Raw genomic sequence first — 24,619 nt, forward strand, 5'->3', positions numbered from 1 at the left:
TGCTACAGTCTCATGTCTTACAGTTGCGTCTGATGCAGATAGACAGAGGTACCCTTTATCAGTGCCTTTGTCAGCCAAAGATATTTCCCAGCTTTTATTTTTATTGGCCTTATGTATATTTCCAAGGCTGAAATAGAAGAATTACAGCAGTTAGGATTTCTGCAAAAACATCCTGTCTCTGAAGTCCACTCATAAGTGAACAAAAACAACTCTTACAGTTTTACCTCATTATATTTTATGGGCTGTATTTGCAAGAGACCTAGTCCTTCTGCCCTACAGGTCCATCATGGGTAATGTAAAGGTGCCTCCAACCCCTAACAGCACCATCCAAAATTCAAACGTATGTCTGAAAGCATTGTCCAAACACTTCTTGAACTGTGGCAGCTTGGTGCTGTGACCACTGCCCTGGGGAGCCTGAGCCTCTTCTATGCTCTCCACTGTCTGGTTAAGAACCTTTTCCTAATACTCAACATAAACCTTATTAACCATATTTTTTAAACAGCACACTAATTATCAGTAAGCCAGATAACTACGAAGGCTGCAATGCTCAATGAATGAGGCTTGAACTGGAGTTTGAAATGAATGTATCCTTTGAGTGACATTTAAAACAATTTTTCTACCCTCACTTTGCTTCTTGTGCTTTTTCTTCACTTTCTGTTAACAAAAATCATTGTACAACAAGTCTTCAGTGCTTTGATGTCAAACAAACTATTGCTACAATACTAATAGACACAAATAGCAATCATCCAAGTAATAATAAGATCTTTTTTTTTACCCTTCACTCCTCTTGTATCTTTCTCCTCTCTAGACATACTAGGGTACACTCGAACTATGAAAAGGACTTGAAATGTGTTAATAGGCTGTTAATATCTTCTGGTGGTTTTAATTACAGAATATTCCATGTCCTGCATTTTGTCGTATTTTCTTTCTCTGGTAAAATAATGTGACATGAATTTCAGTTGGAGTGCAATAGTTCCCGTAAGTTCCATCAACATCATTTTTAGAGTCGAGCACACTGAGTTTCTGTGCCATCAGTACTTACCTTTATGCAACTAAATCTCCAAAGTATAATTTTACTTATAAAGTCCTTCAAAAGGACAAAAGCCACATGAGGATTAAGGCACTGTTAAAAACAGGAAACTGGCCTTAATTACTGTGATGTTGCTAAATTTCTTAGCTTAATCATTAAAAATACATAAAGTAGCAGGAAACCAAGAACCTGTGAGAATGTGCCTTTTCTCCAGAGTAAAAAATTCTCTCTCATCTTTGGCTTGTCTATAACGACAAGAATATCACATGTCTGTGAAAGAGGAGAGCTTCACTAAGAAGGTTTTAGAGGGGTTAGCAAGCCAGGGAAGACTGGCAGCATGGGTTGCAGAAGAGTCCACATAACCAAGGTACTGTGAATGTTTCTAACCAGCACCTGCTCTGGAGGATATGCAGAGACAGCTCCTACACATCACTCTCTCTTTTTATCTCAGCTGCACCATTTCTATTGTTTTATGGAGTAATATTTGTTCTTTATAGGCAAATAAAAATGAGGAAACCGCAAGGTCTATTTTGTTTTAGTAGTTTGATACCAGTTTGATGTCTTGACGTGCTGTGTATGCAGACTGCCACTGAAGTCAGCATGCTGGCTAGAGGTCTCCAGGTCAAGAAAGAGAGCTGTGTAAAAATGGGACTTCTGACCTAAAACTGTTCTAGATTGTTGCAGGCATATGAAGCTCATTCAGATTTCTGTTTCTATGAGATAATCCCCTGGTGACTAACCTTTGTAATTTATTCAGGAAAATTTCCCAACTCCCTCTTGCTTTGTAACATCTTCTTGCAGGAGCTTCAGGGCTTCAGGTGTTTTTGTTTTTTATTTTTTAAGATTTGATAATCCTATTTAACAGTCTTGCAAAAAGGACTCCAGAGAGAACTTTTCAGTTACACGCAATTAGTTTTATCAGCAGCATTATTAAACCATACATTAACTGCTTTATTAAATCTCCTTTATTAATAATAGACGTTTTTGTATGAAGAACAGAGGGTGGCATTATACAAAACGGTTTCGGACTCCAATACCAACATATCCTATTTGTGAGTAAAATTATGAATTTAGCGTTCTCATGTGAGATTTCTTTTAAAAGTTGCCTCTCCTTTTTCCCCTACATTCTCTAAACCCTTTCTGCTTTGCTCTCTGTTGCAGGACACAGGGCTGAGCTGGATCCTAAAAGAAAAGAAGACCATGGGGCAAGTCTGACTCGGTTGCTATTTCCCTGCCTAGACTTCCACATCCAGGCCATAGGATGGCAGCTTGTTCCAACCAGCTGCTCTTGGCACTTGAAGCAGCAGGCCAGGAAGTGGCCATGATTATTGCAGAATAAAAGCACAAGCTATGTCCTGTATGGAGGCACAAGGCCAGCGTAAAGGAATGTGCTGGGATGCAGTGGCCAAGTAAGGGTGGCAGTTATTAGAGCAGCAGGAGTGGTCAGGGTGAAAACGGGTGCCTGCCTGCTCCAGCCCCACAGCATCCAGACCAGAGTGTGGAGAATACAATGAGTGTGGGATGTGCTTCTCCCTGCTGCATTCCCACTCTCTGACTCTGTGTTGTATTCAGCTGGTGGCAGGACACAGACCATCACCTCCATATGGCACTTTTGTCCATAAATTTGGCTGGCTGTCTTTTGCACCCATTTATGCATTTGTCTTCAAAAACTTCCTGTAACAATTCATTCTTCAATTCCTTGCTGTGTGAAAAGGCACTTTAGCTTATTTTTAAACCCGCTGCCTGATATCTTCACTGTTGTTAGACGTGTGGAACAGTCATTGTTTATTCACTTCTTCCCTGTCAGTCCTGATTTTCTTTTTTCTCAACGTATTGTATTTGTCAAGGCTACATTTTAGATCTTGTTCTGAATTTACCGAGATTGTAATGCTTAAAATGCTGCAGTTATGGAATGGAACTGAATGCCCTTTGTATTTCCCTGCTCTTGGGACTATTGTGTTGCTCTCCTTCTTCCGTGCAGGCCAGTTCATTAACATTTTAAAACGCGGGATTTAGAATGAATATGTAAATGCACTTTCCAGTCAGTATAGTAATTCCTGCCACTTAGTTTTAAATTAAAATAATGATTGTTAATTGAGCATCGAAGATACAGACTGTCTGACTGGACAAGAATATCCAGTAAAAATATGATCTGAGAAAAATGAGATAAATATATAATAAAATATGAACCGTGGTATTATCTCTGTCTTCCAAATGTTCAGAAGCTTGTGCTAGTTTTGAATGGCCTTTTCAAAGATTCACCTTTTCAAACTTGCCGGCATGATTCTGCCACAAAAAGGAATGCATTCTGGGACACATCCCTGCGAGGGGAACAGGCTGCCTATCACCTTTGCTCTGAGAGCCCTGCTCTCAGTGGTTGGTTCATTCTGCTGTCTCAGGGAGTGATATAAGCCAGTTACTTCTGCTTATAAACAGACTAAAATGAGTGTGCATCCATATTTTTAGCACAGAACTTTCAAATGAAGGAAAGTATGTATGGGCATCCCTCATTTCTCAGGTATTAACAGATCAGTCATCTTTGACCTCTCCTCCTTGGCTCACAAAAACAACATAAAATCCGTACAAGATTCCAGTGGACAATATCATCTTTCCTTGTTTATTTTGCTTAAAAATATATACTGTTAGTTAAAAAAAAAAAATAGATAACACATATACATCAGCAACACATACAAAGTGGCACATATGTACTAAGAACAATCTCCAGGTTATTTTGAAGACTACATCCCTTACTGTCTGTAGATATTTACTGACAGCAGAAGAGCTATAATGAACAACAGTTACCACTTGCACTGGACTAACATTTTCTTTACACGTCTACAGTTGCTGTAGAACTTCTCCAGAGGCTTTAACAGATGGGATGCTCTCTCACATTAATGTGTGGAATTCCTTTTGCTACATGCTTTTCTGAGGGGGAAAAAATATCCAACCCTCGCATTCTCTGTTGCATTATCTTTTCATAGTATTCTTATAACTAGAACACAAACAGAACAAAATAGCAAAGCCTTCTGTTTGTATTTGGTTCAGCTGTTCATAGGTGATGAAGATGATGGAAGAGCAGAAAGATGAGAATGAGTCCAAAATGCTTTAAGAATATTTCTTTACAGTCAACACACACACATATGCACAGAGAAAAAAAAAAACACCAAAAGACAGAGTTGCTCCTTTGGAGCTGCTTAGTATTTGCTTTATATGCCACTCAGTTTAATAAGAAAAATACTGTGAAAAATCAGTATTTTTCACAAAAAGTGACATAAAAGAGAAGCTTGCTCACTCTTGCCATTTCTTTGGCCTCAGCAGGAGAGGGGTGGCTGCTGCCTTCCCTTTTTCTCCCTGGATGAGTCCACAAGAAATGTTCCTACCCAGCCCACAACCTGGTGGCTGCCCTGGGAAGTAGCCCTTACTTATATTTTAAAAGAAAGTTCCCTTTTCCTATCTATACATCTACTTTCAAAAAAAAAAAAAAAAAAAAAAAAGTGAAACCTAAGGAACTGAGTCTTTCCCAAAACCTAAATGGAGGACAGAAACCCATTTACTTTTTCTCTCCTGTTAATTTAGAAACACATCACTGCAGTGTGCCATCAAATGGCACAGAGCTGAGTCGTCTCTGCACTGCAAGGACAGGAATGGCTTCTTAATTGAAAAAAAAAATAGCATTTCTAGTGTGAGTGGCAGCTAGACTTTATTTTACTGCTGCCCACCATGCAGTATGTCTACCCCTTTCAGGGGCAGACAGAGCTGCAGCAATTATTTTTCCAGTTTTCATCGTTAGGTGAAATCATAATGTGGGTGCTCACACATTTTTCATCTGTTTAAGAACCATACCAATCCAGATGCTAGAAGAATAGTGAAAGGGTCTTGTCTGCCTACACATCCAAAGGGAAATGGAACGGAAACTGGAAACAGAGGGTCATTTAAGGCAAGGACCAGGCTTATTTTGCCTTGTCTCCTCTCAGAGAGCCATTAATCTCACCCGCTTTGCAGAAACCCAGGAAGGTATGTATGCAGGCTCATGGGAAAGCTGTTTTCTCTTGACAGAGTGGGAAGAAAGGAGAAAAGGTCAAGAACAGTGTGTTTACCAGACCCATGTGCTCCTCTATGCGTGCTGCTGCTGCATGCAGCTGCTTTCACTCTCAGCTGGCATTTTGCGGTTTTGAATACTAGAGCACTAAATAAAATATGAGATTTTAATACCTATTATTTCTTGTATCCAGTGTGGGATGCTAAAGTAAACAGAATATTGCACGAGTGCACATTTCATTCATATGAGCAGAAGCTTAAAGCAGAAATGGGGAGAACAATTAACAGCCAAAGCCCACAGTATACAGAACGTGGGGTACGGAAAAACTACAGACAGATATAAATTTCCTTTTAAAGAAATATACTTGAAAGACCAGTTGCTTAATGTTGTAAGCTAAGGAGAACACTGACTCACTAAGTCAATATTTACTAAATCTACCAGGCCAAATTCAACTCTTGTTCTAAGCAGAAACAATTTTACTGTTGTTTCACATCAATGAAAGGAACTGGCCTTGAGACCAAATCTGGAAAATGTACAAAAACTTTAATCAGGGCATGCAGTCCTATGTTTAAGGATTATTTTAAATAATTTATTTTAATTTGATTTCCATTTTTTAGATTTTTAATTTTAATATTTCAATTTGGCATTTTACCGATAAATAAGAACCTTTTATCCAGCAGCACGGCAAAGCTGATAGATGCTTTTTCCCCTTTGGGGGGCTTCGTAACTGCAAGCAGGGAAAAACAGCTGGTCTCTGCACAGAATGACAAATTAACAAGAGAGTGTGTTTTATACTTTCTTTGCAGCTCTTTTTAAAACTAGAGGTGATGAGGTACGAAATAGGTGCTAACAACTCAAACAACAGGAAATTCCAACAATCTATATCCTTTTTCTCAAGGTTTCATTGATAAACAACGGCAACTAAAGCTCTGTAGCCTGAATCTCTCAATCTATTGCAAATCAAGAGCAAGTCCACTGAAGCCAAATGACTTGCATGCATGCTAATTCAGTCATGCCTTCATGCTTAAGGGACTTTTGTTGAGCGAACTTTTCCGTTACTGGAGCAAGAGCACTTTCCTCAGACTCTTTTCTGAGCTATGAATGCAACGGGAAAGCTTAAAGAAACGATAAAAGAAAGCAGATTGGAGAAAAGAGGAGGGGAAGAAAAACGTTTACATGTGCTATTTGGTTTTAGAATCACAAAACCTTCCTTGTTAGTAGAGGTCATCTAAGAAAACAGCAGAAGCACAGATTCTTAATTAATCGTAATGATACTCCTTCGTGATACTCCTGAAAGAATTTGGCTTTGTCTTATGAACAAGTGATGACAGAACTCAGATTTCTTTTCTCCCAGCTGTCATGAGTATATGCTCATGTTTCTGAACGAATGTTGCTAAAGATGCTTAAAATGGCCTTAACATTTTGAAGATTCTACTTAACTAAAAATTTATTTAGAAGCTTATGATAAAAAAATAATAATTGCAATCAAGTTGGTTAGTCTGTAGCTATTATTCAGCCTGTATTTTCTGTGTTTATAATAAGCTACCTAGTAATTGCAAGACTTTTATTAATGTCTAAGTAGGGTTCTTTTTAGAGCATATGACTAATAAAAATTAATTGCTGCAAAAAAATTCTAGAAAGCACCCACTGCTAACTTTTTTTTTCTTTAAATTTATAGCCATCACTCATATTCCTCATACAGTAAGGTAGAAAAGAATGATCAACAGAAGAGGTTATAAACAGTCTACAGCCCTTATATCTATCAAGCCAGTCTTCCCTAATTAACAATAACAAAGGAAAAATATGCAAATCATCAGAGGACAATGTACACCAAGAAAGCTTCCTCTAATTCTATACACAAAAAAACCCCACCCTTTTAGAGTTACATCAACAAACCAACTGACCTTGACTACTACATTGCCTGTCTCTTTTTAAGACTCCATAAAATGAACCAAAAGCTGTTTTGGAAGGAATGCACTGCACAAGCCTTTGTTTCCAAGTGTAAATAACTGCTGAATTACTCTTTTGGAAGAAGATTAATTTTGTCCCAGTTTAGGACAAAGAATCCTAGTTTTTCTAGGTTATCCTGTACATATTCTCTCAGAGTTGAAGATTTGGGACAGCTATTAAAATGTTTTAAATATTTAGATTTTAATGCCCCAGTGAAAACAATGTAAACATATGCCCCATGGGCTGCACTCATGTATGCACTGCTCTGTGTCTAGAACTAATTCCCATCTAGAAATAAGTGCAATCAGAAATAGCTCCCTGTACAAAGCCTATAGTATTCAAGTCATTTTTGACCTTACCCTTTTCTTACTTCCTCAGTAGCTATGAGCAAGGTCTGGCAATCTTCAATGGCTATAGCTGAGAACCATGGGGCTAGACTCAACACCAGCAGCATTTAGCCCTGCCCTGCAAGCGCTGTTGAAATACAGATAACAGTACAGTTTCTAGATTTTCCAAAAATATATATTGATAGTCTAGTTTTATTCCTCCATTCTGGAGAAAGCACTTGCCCTTAAAACTTCCATGCAGTTCACAAGAATCAACGCTCCAGTTAACTCTCGCCACTGTTTTGTTACTGGATTTTTCATTTTGTCCAAGGCTGATTGCAGATCTTGTAAGACATCCCTGTAGCTGTCTCCATAATGGGCAGCCCATGTGTAGAGAAAGTCATATGCAGGTTTCCACATCATCTGCAAATAAGGGAAAATTATGAGAAATCTTAATTGCAAAAATTGAACTATTGCAGATAAAAAAAAAAAAAAAAAGCAAAATCTTTGCAACAGTCAGAGAAAAGAGAAAGAAGAAAAATAATTATTTGATCCCTAGCCACGCTGGCATGCTTTCTTATATAAGGCATATTCATTAAAAAAACCAGGAACCTTATGTACTTCATTGATATGAAATTCTATAATTCTCAGAGGAATAATAAGAGAAAGATAAAGTTTTCATTCAGATAACTATCACAAAGTAAATATACTTCTATGTCTGAAAGTGAAACTAAAGGCACAAGGGTAGAAGGAAAATGCTTTTCCCCTTGATCATTTTTGAAACATATACATCCAACAGCAGTTTCTCCATTGGAGAGTCTGACTTGCGCTTTTGGTGGTTAAAGCCCCGCTTTGTCAAGATTCCACTGTCCCCCTCTGAAGTCTTGAAAATTTAAGCATAGTTCTTATCTACACAAAAAAATTTTAAGGTGACATCAACAGAAACATCTGCCTAATAGAGCAAAACAAAACAGGAGCAGACAAACAAATAAAACTGCTCAAAGAGCAGGAAAATTGAAAGTTTTTATAATTAACTTCTTAAAATTAGGGCATGCTATTTTAAAAACTATCCTGCAACAAATAAAGGAAATAATAAAAATTAAGAAAATATATATAAGAAAAAACAAGTTACCAATGCTTCTTATCACAATATGTTTAATTATTTTATGCCTAATAAATATGGAGTAGATCTTCTCCAGATGTAATTTGTCATTCACCTTGTGGCATTAATGCAGATATGGCAGCGTGATTCAGATACCAAGCTCGACTTGCATCTTTCAAAGTGCTGATGCACAGAGTAAGTTTACTCTTGTTTGCAAACAGAAAGCTTGTCTTCCCATCTGCTGCTTTCAAAAATTTAACTTAGACATCTAGTTCCCTTCTTCTCATTGGCAACAGAGGTTTTGCAAACAGCAATTTAATTAGCAGTTGTATGGATGATACACAAAGCCATAAATAAACCCTTCGCTTTCCTAAATAGTACTGTCATATGGTGTTTTGAGAAAAATACACTTATGCATACTAATAAAAGCACATGAACTGATGCGTACACATGTATATATACATACAGAAGTGACCAGGAGTCACCTAATTCTAAAAGGATTTTTTAAATCTTTTTTCATTTTTAATGGTGAAACAATTGCATGTTTCTGAAGGATAGTTCAGAAGGAAATTGGTTATTTCTTCAATATCCTGTCCTATGAATGTGCAATAGACAATGTAAAGCTCCACTTCCTTACTTTGAGCTCTATTTATTTGATCATTTGAGAAAACAAGTAGCTGGAGGAAATTCCTTTACCTGTGGTTCTGAACTTTCCTCTGTATTTGGGCTAAGAACTCCTAAATTACTCAAATATTAACTTTACTGTAGTTTCTGTCAACATCTCCCTCATCCTTAAATGCAAAAATCCATACAATTAATCTCCCTGGTAGTATACCTCACAGTTTGGTTAGTCTGATTTCTGCCTTCAGTTTAAGCCATAAGAAAGTGTCAGTGCTTTGGGTGAAGTTTGTCATTTAAGCTTTTTAAAATTCTTTATTCTTACTTCTAGCTTGATAAGCAACATAGCCAACAAGAAAGCTGGGATTTCTTGATATGCTACTGCTGTGTCTTTTCTCTGTCTCCTGCTTCCTTTTCTTATAGCCTGCTGGACCAGGCTATTTGAAAGATTAGGGGACAGCCTTTCTCTGGTGATACTTACTAATATGCAAAAAGACAGGGAGTATTAAAAGATGCTATGCTTTGACTTACATTGAAGGTCTGTCTGACACTGCACAATCAGAGAATTGCCTAAAATACAAACCGTGCTTTCCTCAACTGATTTTTTTTTTTTTTTTTCCAGGACAAAAGAAAAATGTAGACAATCAGAAACTTTATGAACTGGTCATCAGTAATGCAACGAGGCAGTAACCTACATGTTCATCATACCTAACTAATACTGCAGACCAGGCTTCTGAGGTAGGTCCTTCTCCACAATCACACACTCTAATGCAACAGCTGAACTAAATCAGGTTTGACACTACTGAAATTCAACAAAGCAGATTTTTAAGGCAAACTATTAAATCACTGCAGCGTGCTGGGCAAATCACATTTCAGCTACGTGCCTGGGTTTTCCCTCTGCTCCCACTACCTCTGCTGAGTAGATAATAATGATACCCACATTCTCCATAAAGTGATTTGGAATTTACTGATGAAAAGCACTTCAAAAGCAAGGCATCAATTGTATGCACCTCAATTTGTCTTTCTGATCATCTGAGAGAAGATTTCTCCCACTAAGAAAAATACTCCAATTAGAAATAGAAACATTTTTTGGCCAATCAATCCTTCTGATGGAGAATAGTCCTTGATTAATGAATTGGTTAATGTTTTCAGACAATAGTAATTAGTCAGAATCATTACTCCTTGAATTTTCTTATTTTTTCACTTACATACAAACAACTACTATTAACAAAAAAAACCTACATTTCAATTGCTAAACTCCAGGATAAGATTATTTTAATGGTGTTTCTTTTGTAGCTTCTAAATGAACATGACAAACAGCAACCATTCTGAAATAAATAATCAGACTAACACTAACCTGGTAAAAATCATGCAGTCTTTCCCACACAGGTATGAATTTACACCGTGTTAGCTATATTCATTTTGCATCCCACATAGGCACTCCCACTGAACATAAACAATAAATTTTATAAGCAGAGTACTGTTTTCTGTAGAGGTTTCTTCAGAGGTTCAATTCACTATACCACTGAGAAGTTCAGAGATTTGTCACTGGTTTTATATGATAGATATATATCAAATTTGACTATATTATCTTCAGGCATAAGATGATGTCATAGGAATAGGAAGGTGGAGAATCTTGTAGATGGTTTATTATACTATGATTTATATTAGGTGGGAATGTACATAGATGGACATATAATGCCTATATATTTGAAGCAATGTAAATATGCATATAACAAATTAAATATCATATATATGTGTGTGTATATACATTGTGCTGAAAGAAGTGTTTTAAGACTATGCTGGTTCTACTGTCTGGTAGCTAAGAAAGAATTTCCAAATACATGGAGGCCAGTGGAGATACACATTGCTCAGGTATAATAACCTCTATAATTCTCACTCAAGAGAGCAGTGATTTTGTCAAACAAAGGAAGCTTAGCAAGTAAAACAAAAGTCTAAGGAGTTAGACTACAAAAGTTAAAAATGGAAGTGACAGTCATTCACACACTAGTGCAAAAATAAAGCTAACAACAAGGTGACTATTTTTCCACTGGAAAGAGAGTAGTCAAACGACAGGTGGAGTTTCATAATAACAACAAATGTAAGGAGAAATGTGCACCTATGCACAAGTAATATATCCGGAACAACCAAACAAAGCAAAGCCTTGAAATAGTTCAAAGGAAATAGTAAGATTAGAGGAGCAGAAAATATTTTCGAGAAGAAATGATAGAAATTTGCAGTAAATGCAGAACACTGTATGTGAATCAAAATGTGTATCTGAGTCAAATATGGGTCTGGAGCTGGAGCAAGGCATTCAGAGGAAGAATCGGTGGTTCATGATCAGAGCAGAAACCTCTTGACAGTAATCACAATGCAGATAAGACTGAGATTAAAGATTCAAAGGAATTGGGCTGTAGGAAGGAAAATATGCTCAACAGGAATCAGGGAGAATCAGCTACAGGGAAAGAAAAAGGAAGAAAGAATATCTTGAGCTGCTGTGAAGGCGTGAATGGCAAATAGAAGCAATTTGTTAGATACCAAGATGTGACAGAAAAGGGATTCAGATTGGATAATGTGCATTATCTGCAATAATCAGAGGATATTGCAGGCAAATGGAGAGTCAATCCTGAATGCCTAATCTCAAGCAGAAAAGTCACATTGAGCAACATTCAGTGATATACATAAGAGAATGTTCAATGTTAAACCCAGTCTGAGAACTATCAGTTATCGGCACATAGCTCTGTAGGATACAGTGGATACATAAAGTAGAGAAATGTAGGAAGAAAGTTGGCTGCCCAGGCTAAGGTGTGTCAGGAATACTGGCCCTCAAGTCAGAGGTGGGCATGAGCCCAATCTAAGTCTTATGACATATCTGTCACACTGCATGGATGCTATGGATACCTCTGAGCATCTTCAAATAGCACTAGAGATATACTTAGGTGCCTAAATTGCCTCTTGACTGTATACACACTAAAATATATCTGAGAAGACAACTTGACTTTTATTTAGAAGTCATGCTTCTATTTCACCAGAGTGCTTTTACAACAGAGGGCAAATATGAGCTACGTGGCAAACCATCCACTTAAAACAGGGTTTGCCATGTTCATATAAAAGGAGGTGAAATTGGTGTCAGAGATTGCCTTGTCTGAGTTTGATGGGGAGAAATTTGTCACAGACGAAGAAGAGGAAAGTGTTAATAGTAGAGTTAAGCTTGCTCTCAGTGGAGAGAACAAAAGCTGTACTGAAGGTGATTTGAAGGAGCTCACTGCAAGGACTGGATGGTCTTCCTTACTGCAACTGAAATTACAGCAGCTGGGAAAGAGAAAGAGAGGAGTGAGCAAGACTAAGAATGAGATAGCAGGTCAATAAGGGATGGAAAGTGACCCTTGGGATGGAAAGTAAAGGTCTGAAACTCAAGATAGAGAGATACCTGGATCTCCACACCAAATTAATTTGGCACAACACTCTACAACTCGCTTCAAAGGAAAATCTTAATAATTGTAAGCAAAACTTGATGAGAATTTCTTGCCCTGAAGAGATTACAAACTAAATACAGAGGCAGTAACTATAAAAGGAAAAAATTAAACACAGCAAGGAAGAAGAAAAGTCCCTGGAAAGGAGCAAGGGTGCACATTGCATTACCCAGAACTTTACCTCCAGAGCCACTGCTCCACTTTTCCCTTGATGGGGTATCTCATAAGCCTCTATTTGCTGCTTCGTGAGTCGGGCTAGCTTCTCTGCGAGCTCCCGCCAGTATCTGCCAAGCTTCACAGCCGATGTCAAAATGACGGTGTCCTGGGTAAGACGGGCCACTAATCCCTGGCAATCTATTTTCAAAAGTGCCTGCAACAATCATTTTCATTAATGTCCCTTCACAAAGGAACTTCCTACAAACATCATTATCATTTGTCTTCAAAGCACTAGTCTACATTTTTAAGCTGACAAATATTTTTCCAATAAAAATGCATTGCCAATAATTTCATAGGAAAGCTTCCCACAAGCTTAAGAAAAAATTAGGCTGGCATTCAGCTTCTTCAGCGTTCTAGTGTCACATGGATATTGCCCAGCTAAGGGATCCTGAAGGGAAAATATTTTTCTACAACAAAAATATCTGGCCCATCAAATTATGTTAGAGTATGACACGGAACTTAAAACTGAAATTAAAGTACTGTTGCACTAAGATGTGGTCCTCAGTCTACTGCTTTTCCAGAACACTGATTACACTGGCCAGCACCCTTTGATTTATTCCTCTCATATAATGGAAAATTTGCCAATCATCACACAGAAATGTGCAAATGAAAGTCCCCATGCCAAATGATCTTTCAAGAGCAAATGAATTAACATGTTTCCAGGAGCAAAGTCCTGAAAGGCTGCATTCTCATTTCTTATTTATTTCCTCAACAGCTAATGAGAAAATGGGTGGTGGTTATTAATTTTTTTAACAGAAAGATGTTCCACAGAAAATATTGGTTTGCCAGAGCAACATCAAGAACCAAAACCAGAAAAGTTTCTTCGTGTTCTGATACTGATTTTTTTATACAGTAGCAAGCTTTTTGCCTGAAAACAACTAGTTGTATATTTTAGTTGAAAATGTTCCATAAAAATTCTCATGGAAACAGAAATTTTGGTAGATAAGATGCTTGGCTAATGTAGCTAATCAAGAAATAGTCAATATGGATCCAAAATTCTCCCATACTAGTGCCCAACTAGAATAATATCCTGAAGTCACTACTGAGAAATAGACAGTAATATACAGTACCAACACCCTTTACACTTGGGCAAAGTGGACTGCCCCTCTGCTGCCATCTGTCACATGGTAATAAAATGTAATGGAATATTGCCAGGAAAGTTCAACCTTTACTACCATACCACCAACATCTTCCTCTGACTTTATGGGCCAACATAATAAAATAGGAGGCATTACTTTCAGAGCAGCCCTCATATAAGTTGCTACCACAGAAAATAAATTCTAAAATATTTTCAGTGTTGTCCTTATGCAGCTACAACACTGAAACTGTCAAACATGGACCAAAAATCTTGTCTTCAACAAACGGATAGGTCACAGTTCCCTTGCTTTAAAAATATAATGCAATCTTAGAAATACATCTTGTGGCAGAAATGCTATAGCAGTTCTCACACTGTGTGGTTATTAATTGCTTCTAATTAGGACTATGAATTGCTTGGGTAAATAATTTACTATTGATTTGTAACAATGACAAAAGACAAAACTACTTCAACGATGGCCTGTCAACATACTACATGAGTAAGATTCCTGGTATGTTTACAGAAGACTATTTAAAATAAATGGATTAAAGCATTATTTTTCATAAGAGTCTGGATGCATTTTACATCTATAATTATCTGCAAAAATTAGTAGTATGTTCAGGTTTGTTAAAGTTCCTGTGAAGGTGTAGGACAACATTTTCTTGTTCATGTTACTACTGACATAGCCTCTTGGCAATGCATTCCCAACAACCAAGTTAGTTCATGCAATACTTACAATAATGAGCTCATAAAGGAATAGTCTCTTTTTTTTGTTAGCATGGCAGTCTTCCTTTAGCCTTTTTACAACATGCGCAACTCTGTCTGATTCTTTATCACCATGTACCTCATTAAAGTCATCCAAAGATATATGTGAATATCCTAGCACCTCAGCCAAAGCTCTCCAGTCATAAACACTCTCTGATACTGTAGATAAAACTACTGAGTAGATATAAGTCAGTTTTTTAAATGGCAATGTAATCTGTTCAACAAGATTCCTGGTTGTCAGTTCGCTGTCAGTTGTGTCCATAGCTTGCTCTTTGGAAATCACTTTTATGTTTTTACAATGTACAAGACCAATCTTTCTTCTGAGAACTCCTACATACCAGTCTTTTATCTTAGCTTGTCCAATGGCTTTTACTTTATCTTCACCAAGAAGTGCTATTGTGTCTCCTTTAAAATATTCCAGCAAATAGTCAATTTTATTTTGACGTAGCACAGTTTTCAAAGCTACTCCATAAGTATTAACATTCAAAATTTTGTCTTGAAACTTTGGGTATTTAACTGTTGGTATTAAAAGCAAAGGTGCAGACTTGATTTCTTTGCGTTTTTGTAAGCGCTGTGGCCTGCTGATAATTCCACTTAATTTTGGAGCTGGATCAGGAGTTGTAACATGGAATTGTGTTATTTGGCTACTTTTTGAGACTTTAATCTGAACAAGAAAAACAAAGAAATGCATCTCCCTACATCCTAGCATGGAAAACAGGAATTGTTGGCGGACCATTTCACCAGTTTTCAGTTCCTCCTCTTTAATATCTTTGCCTTCATCTTCCATCTTCACTTCAAAATCTGGATCACAGGATACCAAAGAAATGTTTAGATCTTGGGGCTTGTCAAGCAGAAATGTATGTTTTCCCCACAGCTGAAATACTACAGGGGGCATATTTTTCCCTCCTTTTTTTATATCACAAATAGTAAGTTTTCCTGGAATGTAGTTATGACCAAATACTGCAAAAACTGCTGTAAAAGATGGATGAATATATTTGGGACCATAAATCCCAACTGAGACAGTTCTATGAATGTAGTCCCAGACGTTAGTGGCTGGAGGCTGGAGTTTGTTTGCCTGTACTGCAATCACTGCATACATCACGTGACTTAGGTCCGATAGCTTCACTTGTATAGTATCTTGATAAGTGTAGCAATTCTCTAGCTTCTTAAAAGGCCCTTCTTTATCGAGACTAAAAAAACAGACAATATCACTCATAACTTGACTGAGAGGATCATTCTTCACTTTAGCTGCAACTTTCACCTCTAGGAAAATAGCTTCCTTCGTGTTGAGGTTGCTCAGTGTAAGCTCTATCAGAGGACTTACAGTACTAGACAGCTCATTGTTAAATGACGATGGAGGGTTAAGGATAGCCCTTAAACCAACTTCTTGGAATTCTCCAGGTAATACATGACCTACAGGGACGTGAACATTGATATCAGAGTCAGGTAGCTGTACTGAACCCCCTTCATGATTCAGTTTACAAACTACATGAATGTCTGCAGCTTGCGTCTGTGCCCATCCAGGACTATGGCTCATGGCTTCTAAATCTAGGCAAGATCGAGTGAGTTGTCGGTGACTCAACCAAGCCATTTTGTAGGCTTCACGGTCAATTTGAGGGCACGTCGTGTCAGAAACTGTAGTTTTTTGAGGCGTTGGCTTATGAGGATTAAATCTTCGGTTATCAATAATATCCAAGAAGTCAGAAACACTCTTGGATCGTCCAGACCTTCTTGTTGAGCTCTTTCTTAGAAGGCAATCAATATTTAGCTCATCTCCTGAGGAAGCCAAAGAATCCCTGTCGCTAGAAACTTTAGAGAACAAATGGGACTTTTCTTTCAAAATAGAAAAGTATTTATTGTTTTCATTTCTATTGGAAGCAGCTATGTCATGTACAAAAGGATTGGAGGATGACAGTTCATTCCAGAAAGGGTTAGTCTTGGAAATAGTATAGGTATGTTTGAACAAATCAGACCACTCAATATCCAAATCCATTTTGCTTTCATTGACATCTGTTTAAGAGAAGAAAAGAAAAAAAATAATCACCAAGTATTTCCTAAATCACAGAAACTTGAGACATTCCATTAGTTTCCAACCAACACTCTTAAAATGACTGAGAGGTGACCAAATTTGTCATCTTAAAATGCATATGGATCAAATTGTCAAGGGATATATTCGTATGTTTTTACTTCAGATCATGAAAGAGTATCAATATTGACAATCAGTGCTTTCAAGTAGCATTAAGAATTTTCATTAATAATAATTATAGTACTAACAAATCAGCACTGAAAGATGTTAAAAATCTTCTGCAAAGTTCTGATTACTATGAACACCAAGAAATGTTAATTAGTATCAAGCATGCTAACATCCCATAAGTTTAAGCCACTACATTTCAGTAATCCTTGGTCTCCTACAAAATTCCATGGGTTTTTTTCTTTTGTGACTATCTCTATGCAAAAATTAAGCAACCACTGTTTCATTTTCAGACACTGTGGACAGTATGGATTCCTTTTCATGTTAGAGCATGTGTATTTAATTGATATCAGCATTCTTACAATTTATCTCAGTGTGAGTGGAATTTGTTCTACCAGCTTTTCTTTTAAAAATTCATTGGTATAATCTATGATTTTTTTACAATTTGAAATTCAGAACGAAATGATTTTGTGGCAAATAGTTTTCCTGAGATTGCATTTAAATAGAATAATAGAATCCTGGAATCATTAAGATTCGGAAAGACCACTGAGATATCTAGTCCAACCTTCAGTACACGTAATAAATAAAATGTAAATTGAAAAATAAGGGTATATAAGTGATATTTAAATGTGTTTTTAATAAGAATACTCATCATTAACAAGGTCTATTTGCTATGAATATAAAATGCCCTAATATTTTATATTAATAACAGTTCACAAAAGATGGCTCATATGTTTATTGACTCACACTTTCTGCAACAGTCTGACTTTTTTCACTAAGGGTTTCTGTCACTAATAGTTTGTCACTATTCCATACAGAATATGTTGTATACCATCCTTTCTTTGTACTTGCTTAAAATCCTATCAGGGATTTTAATTTTAGAGGTAAAACTCAGCATTTCTATTCATTCAGCATGTTTTCATTATTACACTTCCCATAGAAGTTTTCAAGGTTATTAATTATTGCTGAAGCACAGGAATGGCAGTACACTCAGCCAAAAAAAGAACCGAAACACTTGTACTTTTCAGTTCCAATTTTTCATGAACTGTGACAAAAAGCCTGAACAGTGAAATTTTTCCACAGTTCCAGTAAAATCCCAAATGAGAAGAACCAAAATGGAAATTATCTGTTCTTAGCTACCCATCTGGAAGGCTTAGGGTTGTCTCAACCAGACTCTTTAAAAGGAGCTGCCAGCAGGAACGAGCACAAGGCCACCAGACTGGGCTGGGCTGCTCAATCACCAATTGGCCTTTCCTTTCTGTCCAGTGTCCAAAAGCTTTCCCTGCATTTCAGTACTATTACAGTAGAAACATCATATTAAAAAAATAATAATAATAATAATATCTGAAGTAAAATTCTATACATTTATATATATTAAATATATACATATATATATCCCAGACTCCATCTTCTTAAGTGGTATGTTTCCAAAGAATTCTGAGCAGAAAGCTCTGACAGAGCTCATTTTGTTAGGGTGGAGTCTATCGCATACCAAGCTAACAGCACAAGTTACCGAAGTGCAGTAGGTTAGCAACCTACTTACCCCCCAGCTTGCACAGCTGGGTGAAGCTGTGCCATTTGTCACATCTGTAACTGGACAAAAGTTAAGAGGTCTACCTTGTGAAGGGGAACATTACCTCAACTTTTGGTTTAAAATAACAGTGAGATTAAAGTAACTCTGGTTTTAACTCAAATTAACAGATGGCATTCAATCCAAAGTTTTCTACAGTCCAAAACTCAAGTTGTCAAGCTGGGCTAGTGTCAAAATTCCCTTTTCAGATTTCTGGTATTTTAAAGAAACCCTAAATTAATGAAGTTTGGTTAAGACCTCTCTTCTCCCCCATCTCCATCCCCAAGAGCACACCCTACATAGCACTCATTCATATGAGGATAATGGTTCCTCCTAACCTGACTGAACCATATTTGCTGTGATAGGAAACTTCTCTTATGCTGGCAAGTTTCTCCTAGGGGACCTGCACTCTGACTCCAAGGACAGCCATTATGTTTTGAGCTGCGCAAAACACAAGCAATACAAGAAAAACAAACAAACAATACAACTGTTGTACAGGGATTTACAGGGTAGCTGTAGCTCTTAACACTATCAAAAGTTTTGTAGAAGTACAGACTTGAGGTGGAAAGCCTTAATAGAGAAAATAGCAGCATACTGTAAGTAGCTGAAGGTATCCGGTCATCCACATCAATCAGAGTGCCCTCTGACCTGCTTCGTGGAATCTCTGAGTTATGGAGGGAGGCTGTTCCAGTGCTAGAAGCATTTTCCTCCTAGGAAACAGTTAAATGTGTAAAACATTAGCAAGCCGCAAAAGAGGAAACTGTTGAAGAATAGTTGAGTTTTGCTCCTGTGATAGAATAAAAGAAAAAACTTTGTGACATTATGGTGTAATATATGGAGTTTGCCCAAGAGCACTGCAGTCCTCAGTCTCACTGTCTAATTTACAGCAAAAGCACCAGATGTAACAGCTACAGTACAGTGAAGCACCCCAGCATTTGGGGAAAACAAACAAATCACATATCTAAATGTCTTGCAAGTAGAATTGAGCCAATTATACAATAATTTCCATTATGAATGTCTTGTAGAAAACCTTTATAAAAATAATAATAAACATCTCAATTCCTATTTTCAGTTAGACTTGACTAGAAACATTGAAGGAGAAGATCTAGGTCTATTCATTCCTCTGTCAAGTAATATAGAACATTTCCAGCCCTATACTGTTGTAAGTGATGGCAGCTAGTAAAACCATTAAGACACTTGGAATTTTAAAAATAAATAAATAAATAAAGAGGAAAGGAAGGGGAAAACCACAGATTTTTTGTGGTCCATCCCCAGGATGCAACAACAGTCAGCTTTGTTCAGGAGTCTAAAATACTGCAGCCTGCCACTTCAACAGAAACTGCAGACAACTCAGATCTTGTTTTTATTGTGATTAAAAAGAGGAAAAAAATGCTTTGGGGAAGGTTTTGCTGTGGTTATTAAAAAAAAAAAAAAATCAGTTCCAGTTTATGGAAATTATGGGAATTGTGGGAATTATGGGAAAAAAGAAGTACGCTTTATAATAGAAAATTACTGAATGAGAAACTGGAAGCTGGATGACTGTTTCCATTTTGCACGGTGCAATGGCTGAAGATGTGATTTTTTTTTTTTTCACTGCAGATGTAACTCAGTACCTTTTATTCTTATGACAATGGCTATCTTCAGCAAATGGCCATCTGATCAGATGCTGATTTGCACTCAGGCAGGATGGAAGGCTGATGTCAGGCTAAGGCTGACAGCTAGCCAGTGGCTTTGCTGTAATGGGGCTGCAAGCACTCTTAAGGCTCCTGCTACCAGAAATCTCAGCCTTCAGCTTTAGAAAGGCTGATTTCAGATAACAGTGGAAGCTTGCCTCCAAGACTCATAGTTTGTAGCTTCTGCTATTAATGCCATACCAAAACCAAATCTAAAATGTCTCTTTCACCCTGACACTGTAATTCCAACAGCTGACATCCCATATCTGTGTAAAATTATCACCATCTGCTGTAAAGAGCAGTATCTTTGATAATGTATCTGCTTTCCTACAAAGTAAATGTTTTTTATTGCTGCTGTATCTTGAAATGCTGAAAAACTGAATATGTTGTAGAAGTATGCCAGATTTTAATCTCAGATTTCCATTTCAGGGATTTGGGGTGTTTAATCACCAGTTTCAACTGTAGAGACATTATGTTGGTATCCATAGTTTAAATTCCCAGTAAGTTTACAAAAAGAAAGTCTAGTTCTTGTAGCATCAGCATATGCATTGTCAGCACTGAACTCTGACTGATAATTTATTGACAAATTAATCTAAGAACAGTTCTTTGAATAGTTAATGAAAAGAACACGTATTTCAGTAGCTCTTTGAATGGGGATGCAATAAGTTAAGATGAGGATAGAGCAAGATAAGGCAAGTAGCTGCAGAAAGACTAAAATAAGAACCCTTAGGGGAAGGGAGAGAGAGAAAGAAGAACAAATCTCTTACACAGTGGGTGCATATTGTCAGAGACACGAGAACAAGATTGCATATTGAAATCTTATACACACTACAAACTTCTGCAGAAAGAATAAGCCAGTTCCTAAAAGGTTCCTCTGGGAACTCGTTAAAATCTTACCACTAGCCTGGCACAAAGACAGTAGAGACAGATACTGAAAAGGAAAAGCAATCTCAAAAATAAAGCCTCTCTCTTATGATGAGGGAGCCCTTGTTATTCAGGTGCATCTTCAGGCCAGACAAAAAGAGGAGGAGGGTGAGGGACAACATAGATGTTTGTTTGCAAACATTGACCACATTTGGTCAGGATGCCACGGGATGTGGGAAATACCAAGGACAAGCTGTACACATACCATGGGGTACTGTGTGCTGTGCTTCCTGAGCACAATGACATGATCTGACAGCAGGGCTGGATCCAATTTCTTCTGTGTTTCAGCCCTAGTGCTGGGAGTGCTTATACTACTGTTGCCTCTGTATCAGACTCTTGAAGTAAGAAAGCCCAATGCTTCCCCTTCTCTGTATGTAAATTCTGTGATAAAATAGCATCCTGACAGAAACTTTGGATAGGGCAGCCCTAATAATTAGAAACTTACCTCGGTAAATCCAAATGAACAATCATCTGCATGAGAGGAGAAATCAGTGCACATGGGGTGAAAAACCATGCTGAACAGGAGCGAAGGGAAAAGTTATGAAAATCCTTTGCTGCAGAAAGAAGGAATTATATATGGAAAGAAACAGAAGCTATGCTTTTCATTTCTGGTAGCTACTGAGTAAGAAAGATGTAACCTGACAAGTACTTAATGGTGCAGAGAATTATTTGACTGATAGTATGTCAGCTCACAGCGTGAAGTGAGCAGGAAATAAAGGAAATAAAGAAGTAAAGAAGTTGGAAAGAGATCATCTACACTGGTGACCAGAGAGTAAACCTGTGGAGAGACATGACACTTTTCCTATGAGAGAAAGAAATAGTTGGGTGCAGACTGCTATTACAGCCTCGAGGACTCTGCTCAGCCCATGGGGAAAGCAGGGCCACAGTGCTCCTGGTAGGCACACTGCAGACTGTCACATGGAAAGGAAAACACATTAGAAGGAGTGGAAAGACTCAGGTAGAAAGCTGAAATTTTCAGAGAAGTCAGGAGACAGATTTGCTGCAAAAAGCATTTTTGCTGCATGCGATGCCTCTGGAAATGTCATCCAGGTCTTTTAAAATTCAAGTGCATTTTTTTTCTTCCTCTAGAGCTGCTACCAAAGAAAACATGTCCTGCTGTGCTTAAAATAGTGGTGAGGAAAAAAATAAAGAAAGCCCAAAAGCAAACACTTCCCCACTGCCTCTGCCCTCAAAAACAAGACAGAACACATTCCTTGGTGTTTTTAAAGTATCAGCATCCCAGAGTGAGACACCAGCAATATGCCTTTCATTCAACCTTAGCCCTGTTTGGCCTGCTTCAAGAAGAGTCTGTGTTAGCAGCAGAGTTCTACTGTGGCAGTGCCACCCCACAGATTCCTTGCACATGTAGTGATATTCAGGCAATATTCACAATGATTCATGGCCTCTGCATCCAGAGGATGAAGTTTTGTCATTTGCAAAGACAAGACAAGCAACACAAGCAGGTGATGGAGATGTACTACTCAGGCTCACTCAGCTGTTATGAGGGATGATGACTTGCTAGTTTCAGAGGCTAGATTATTAGATTTAAGATTTACAAGTATAATTCTGAAAATGGTGCAAGGCCTTTTTGTCAGTTTTAAATACAGTATTCCTGACCTAACCAAGTGCACAGAATCATTTAAATTCTATCAAATGAAGAGAAGAAAAGGATTTCTAAAGAGAAAGCAAAACAGAAGAGAGAGATGGTTTCAGAAGATACTACATATCATCATAAAGTCTAAAACACCTCATGCTTTATATAGATTAACATGTCTGCAACTAGTATCAGTTACATCAATGGGTCATATTACAACAGTCCCTTGGTACTCATGGTCTGCAGACAGGTGGTTGGATATGAGCCTACCAACCTCTTGACCACAAGGCTGAACTATGGTACTGTAGTTAATGGTAGTACAGGACAATGAGCAAAGTTTTCAGCTGATATGATACAGTCTTCATCTTACTGTCTTAGCCTAGGATGTGTGAGACAGTTAAAGAATTGCATCTGTATCTCATTTTCTACTGAGAAAGCAGTGGCTTTTAATGTTCAAACTAAAGATCTCAACCATATATTACCCACCTTACCAATACTTAGCAGCAGCAATGATAGTGCCTTAGTATCATCCTATTACCTGTCACTTTGCCTATAACGATAAGAAAATGTTTTCAATTGATATATTTACTAACTTATTCTACTTTTAAGTAGCTGACTCATTTGGTACCTACTTTTCAATTCCGAAAACTTATTATATTATGATAATGTGATTTGCAGATGCAAATTCACACTCCTGCCTGAACCCAGGTTTTAAGGTTTCTGCAGACCTTCGTGTGGTAATGCTTGTAACTGACATAATCACTGCTCATAATACTTAATTTGAGCTAGCTTTGAAGGGCAGAGCTAGTAGTCTTAGCACAACAGAGAGCGAGACCTGAAGTGGGTCATCCTCTCAGTAGATTTCCACAACTTCACAAGGGGCTTTTTATAGCCTCCACTTAGCTCTGCACTACCCAGAACTTGCTGCTTTGTAGTCAGTTTGGAGAATACTATGCAAGCAAAAAGTGCCTACACTCCCTTTACAAAGCAAACACCCTTCCTTTCATTCCACACATCTACACTACTAAATTGCTTGCTGTAAGCATAAGGGCAGTGGCCTTTATTTTTTTATTACAAACCTTGCATTTGGGAACATTGCTTGCTTAGATAAATCTTGATGTTGTATTTTATGTTTCAGCAACCACACTGAAATAAGTTATGGTTTCTCTTTGGCATCAGAAAAAAAAAAAAATATATATATATATATATATAAAAATATATATAGACAGACATTGCTTTCCACCTGCATTACCAAATAAATTTTTAAAGAACTGAAAATGGAAAGTAAGGATATTCTTAACAAATTAAAGTTACCAACTTTGTGCCACTAAATTGTAATATTACTTCTTTATTCTGAACAGAGAACTTCCTACATTTATTTCCTTAATTGTTCTAAAAACTCATCTAGTTCTTCTCAAAAGCCTCTAAAAACAATAATTGTGTTTTTTTTTAAAAACAAGCAAGCAAACAAGCACAACAGATTATCATGTGCCATGTTTAAATAAACATACTTTGGAAACACAGAGTTGCTTCACTGCTGGTGGCCTAATGGAAACATTTGCAGATACTTCACAGGGTTTACAAGTTACAGTAATCCCAAGAGTTATTCCTTCAAAAGTGATGTTGGACACCCTCTGTAAGGAGCATCTTTTATTTAGCAATCTGATTATAAATTTCCATTGCTGAATGATGCATTTTTTCTTTTTTGTGTTTCAGTGCCACCATAATATAAGCTATATTGCACAGCAAAGGTAGGGCTTCTGTGTAAAGAGTTCTGCATGTAAACCAGAGCCTTGCTGCCTATCCTGTTCTTCTCTTTTTTCTTAAGATTAAACCTAGAAGGATGAGAGCAACTGGGAACCCCAGAACTTTTGCTAGCTAGCTATATATGTCCTTGTAAGCTATAGCTTTTATGTTATGATCAGTTTGTAAATACAGGATACCTCCAAAATATTCAACATGTTGAGCTTTTTGCTCTTGCTTTCATCTTTTTCTGCTAATTAGACTTTTTCTCCTACCCAAGCCGCATGCAGAAGGTACACACTGGGTCTTTAATTGAACAGCTTACCTGCC

General features: G+C 37.4%; 1 protein-coding gene across 2 annotated transcripts in view; it reads right to left on the reverse strand.

The window, feature by feature from the left end:
• Positions 1–3,755: 3,755 nt before the first annotated feature.
• Positions 3,756–24,619, reverse strand: part of MACC1 (MET transcriptional regulator MACC1) — a 33,088-nt gene continuing 12,224 nt past the window's right edge. The window contains exons 2-5 of one of the 2 annotated variants that reach the window (XM_048951866.1): positions 19,004–19,065; positions 14,566–16,604; positions 12,720–12,908; positions 3,756–7,768 (exon numbers count right to left, since the gene is read on the reverse strand). In XM_048951866.1, the coding sequence (XP_048807823.1) occupies positions 7,559–7,768; positions 12,720–12,908; positions 14,566–16,604; positions 19,004–19,058 (2,493 nt within the window). In that variant the 5' untranslated portion in view covers positions 19,059–19,065 and the 3' untranslated portion in view covers positions 3,756–7,558. Of the gene's footprint in view, positions 7,769–12,719; positions 12,909–14,565; positions 16,605–18,950; positions 19,066–24,619 lie in introns of both variants that reach the window. The other variant, XM_048951865.1, reaches the window with a different exon arrangement.

The sequence above is a fragment of the Lagopus muta genome, chromosome 7 (assembly GCF_023343835.1).
Source record: "Lagopus muta isolate bLagMut1 chromosome 7, bLagMut1 primary, whole genome shotgun sequence".
Lineage (NCBI taxonomy): Eukaryota > Metazoa > Chordata > Aves > Galliformes > Phasianidae > Lagopus > Lagopus muta.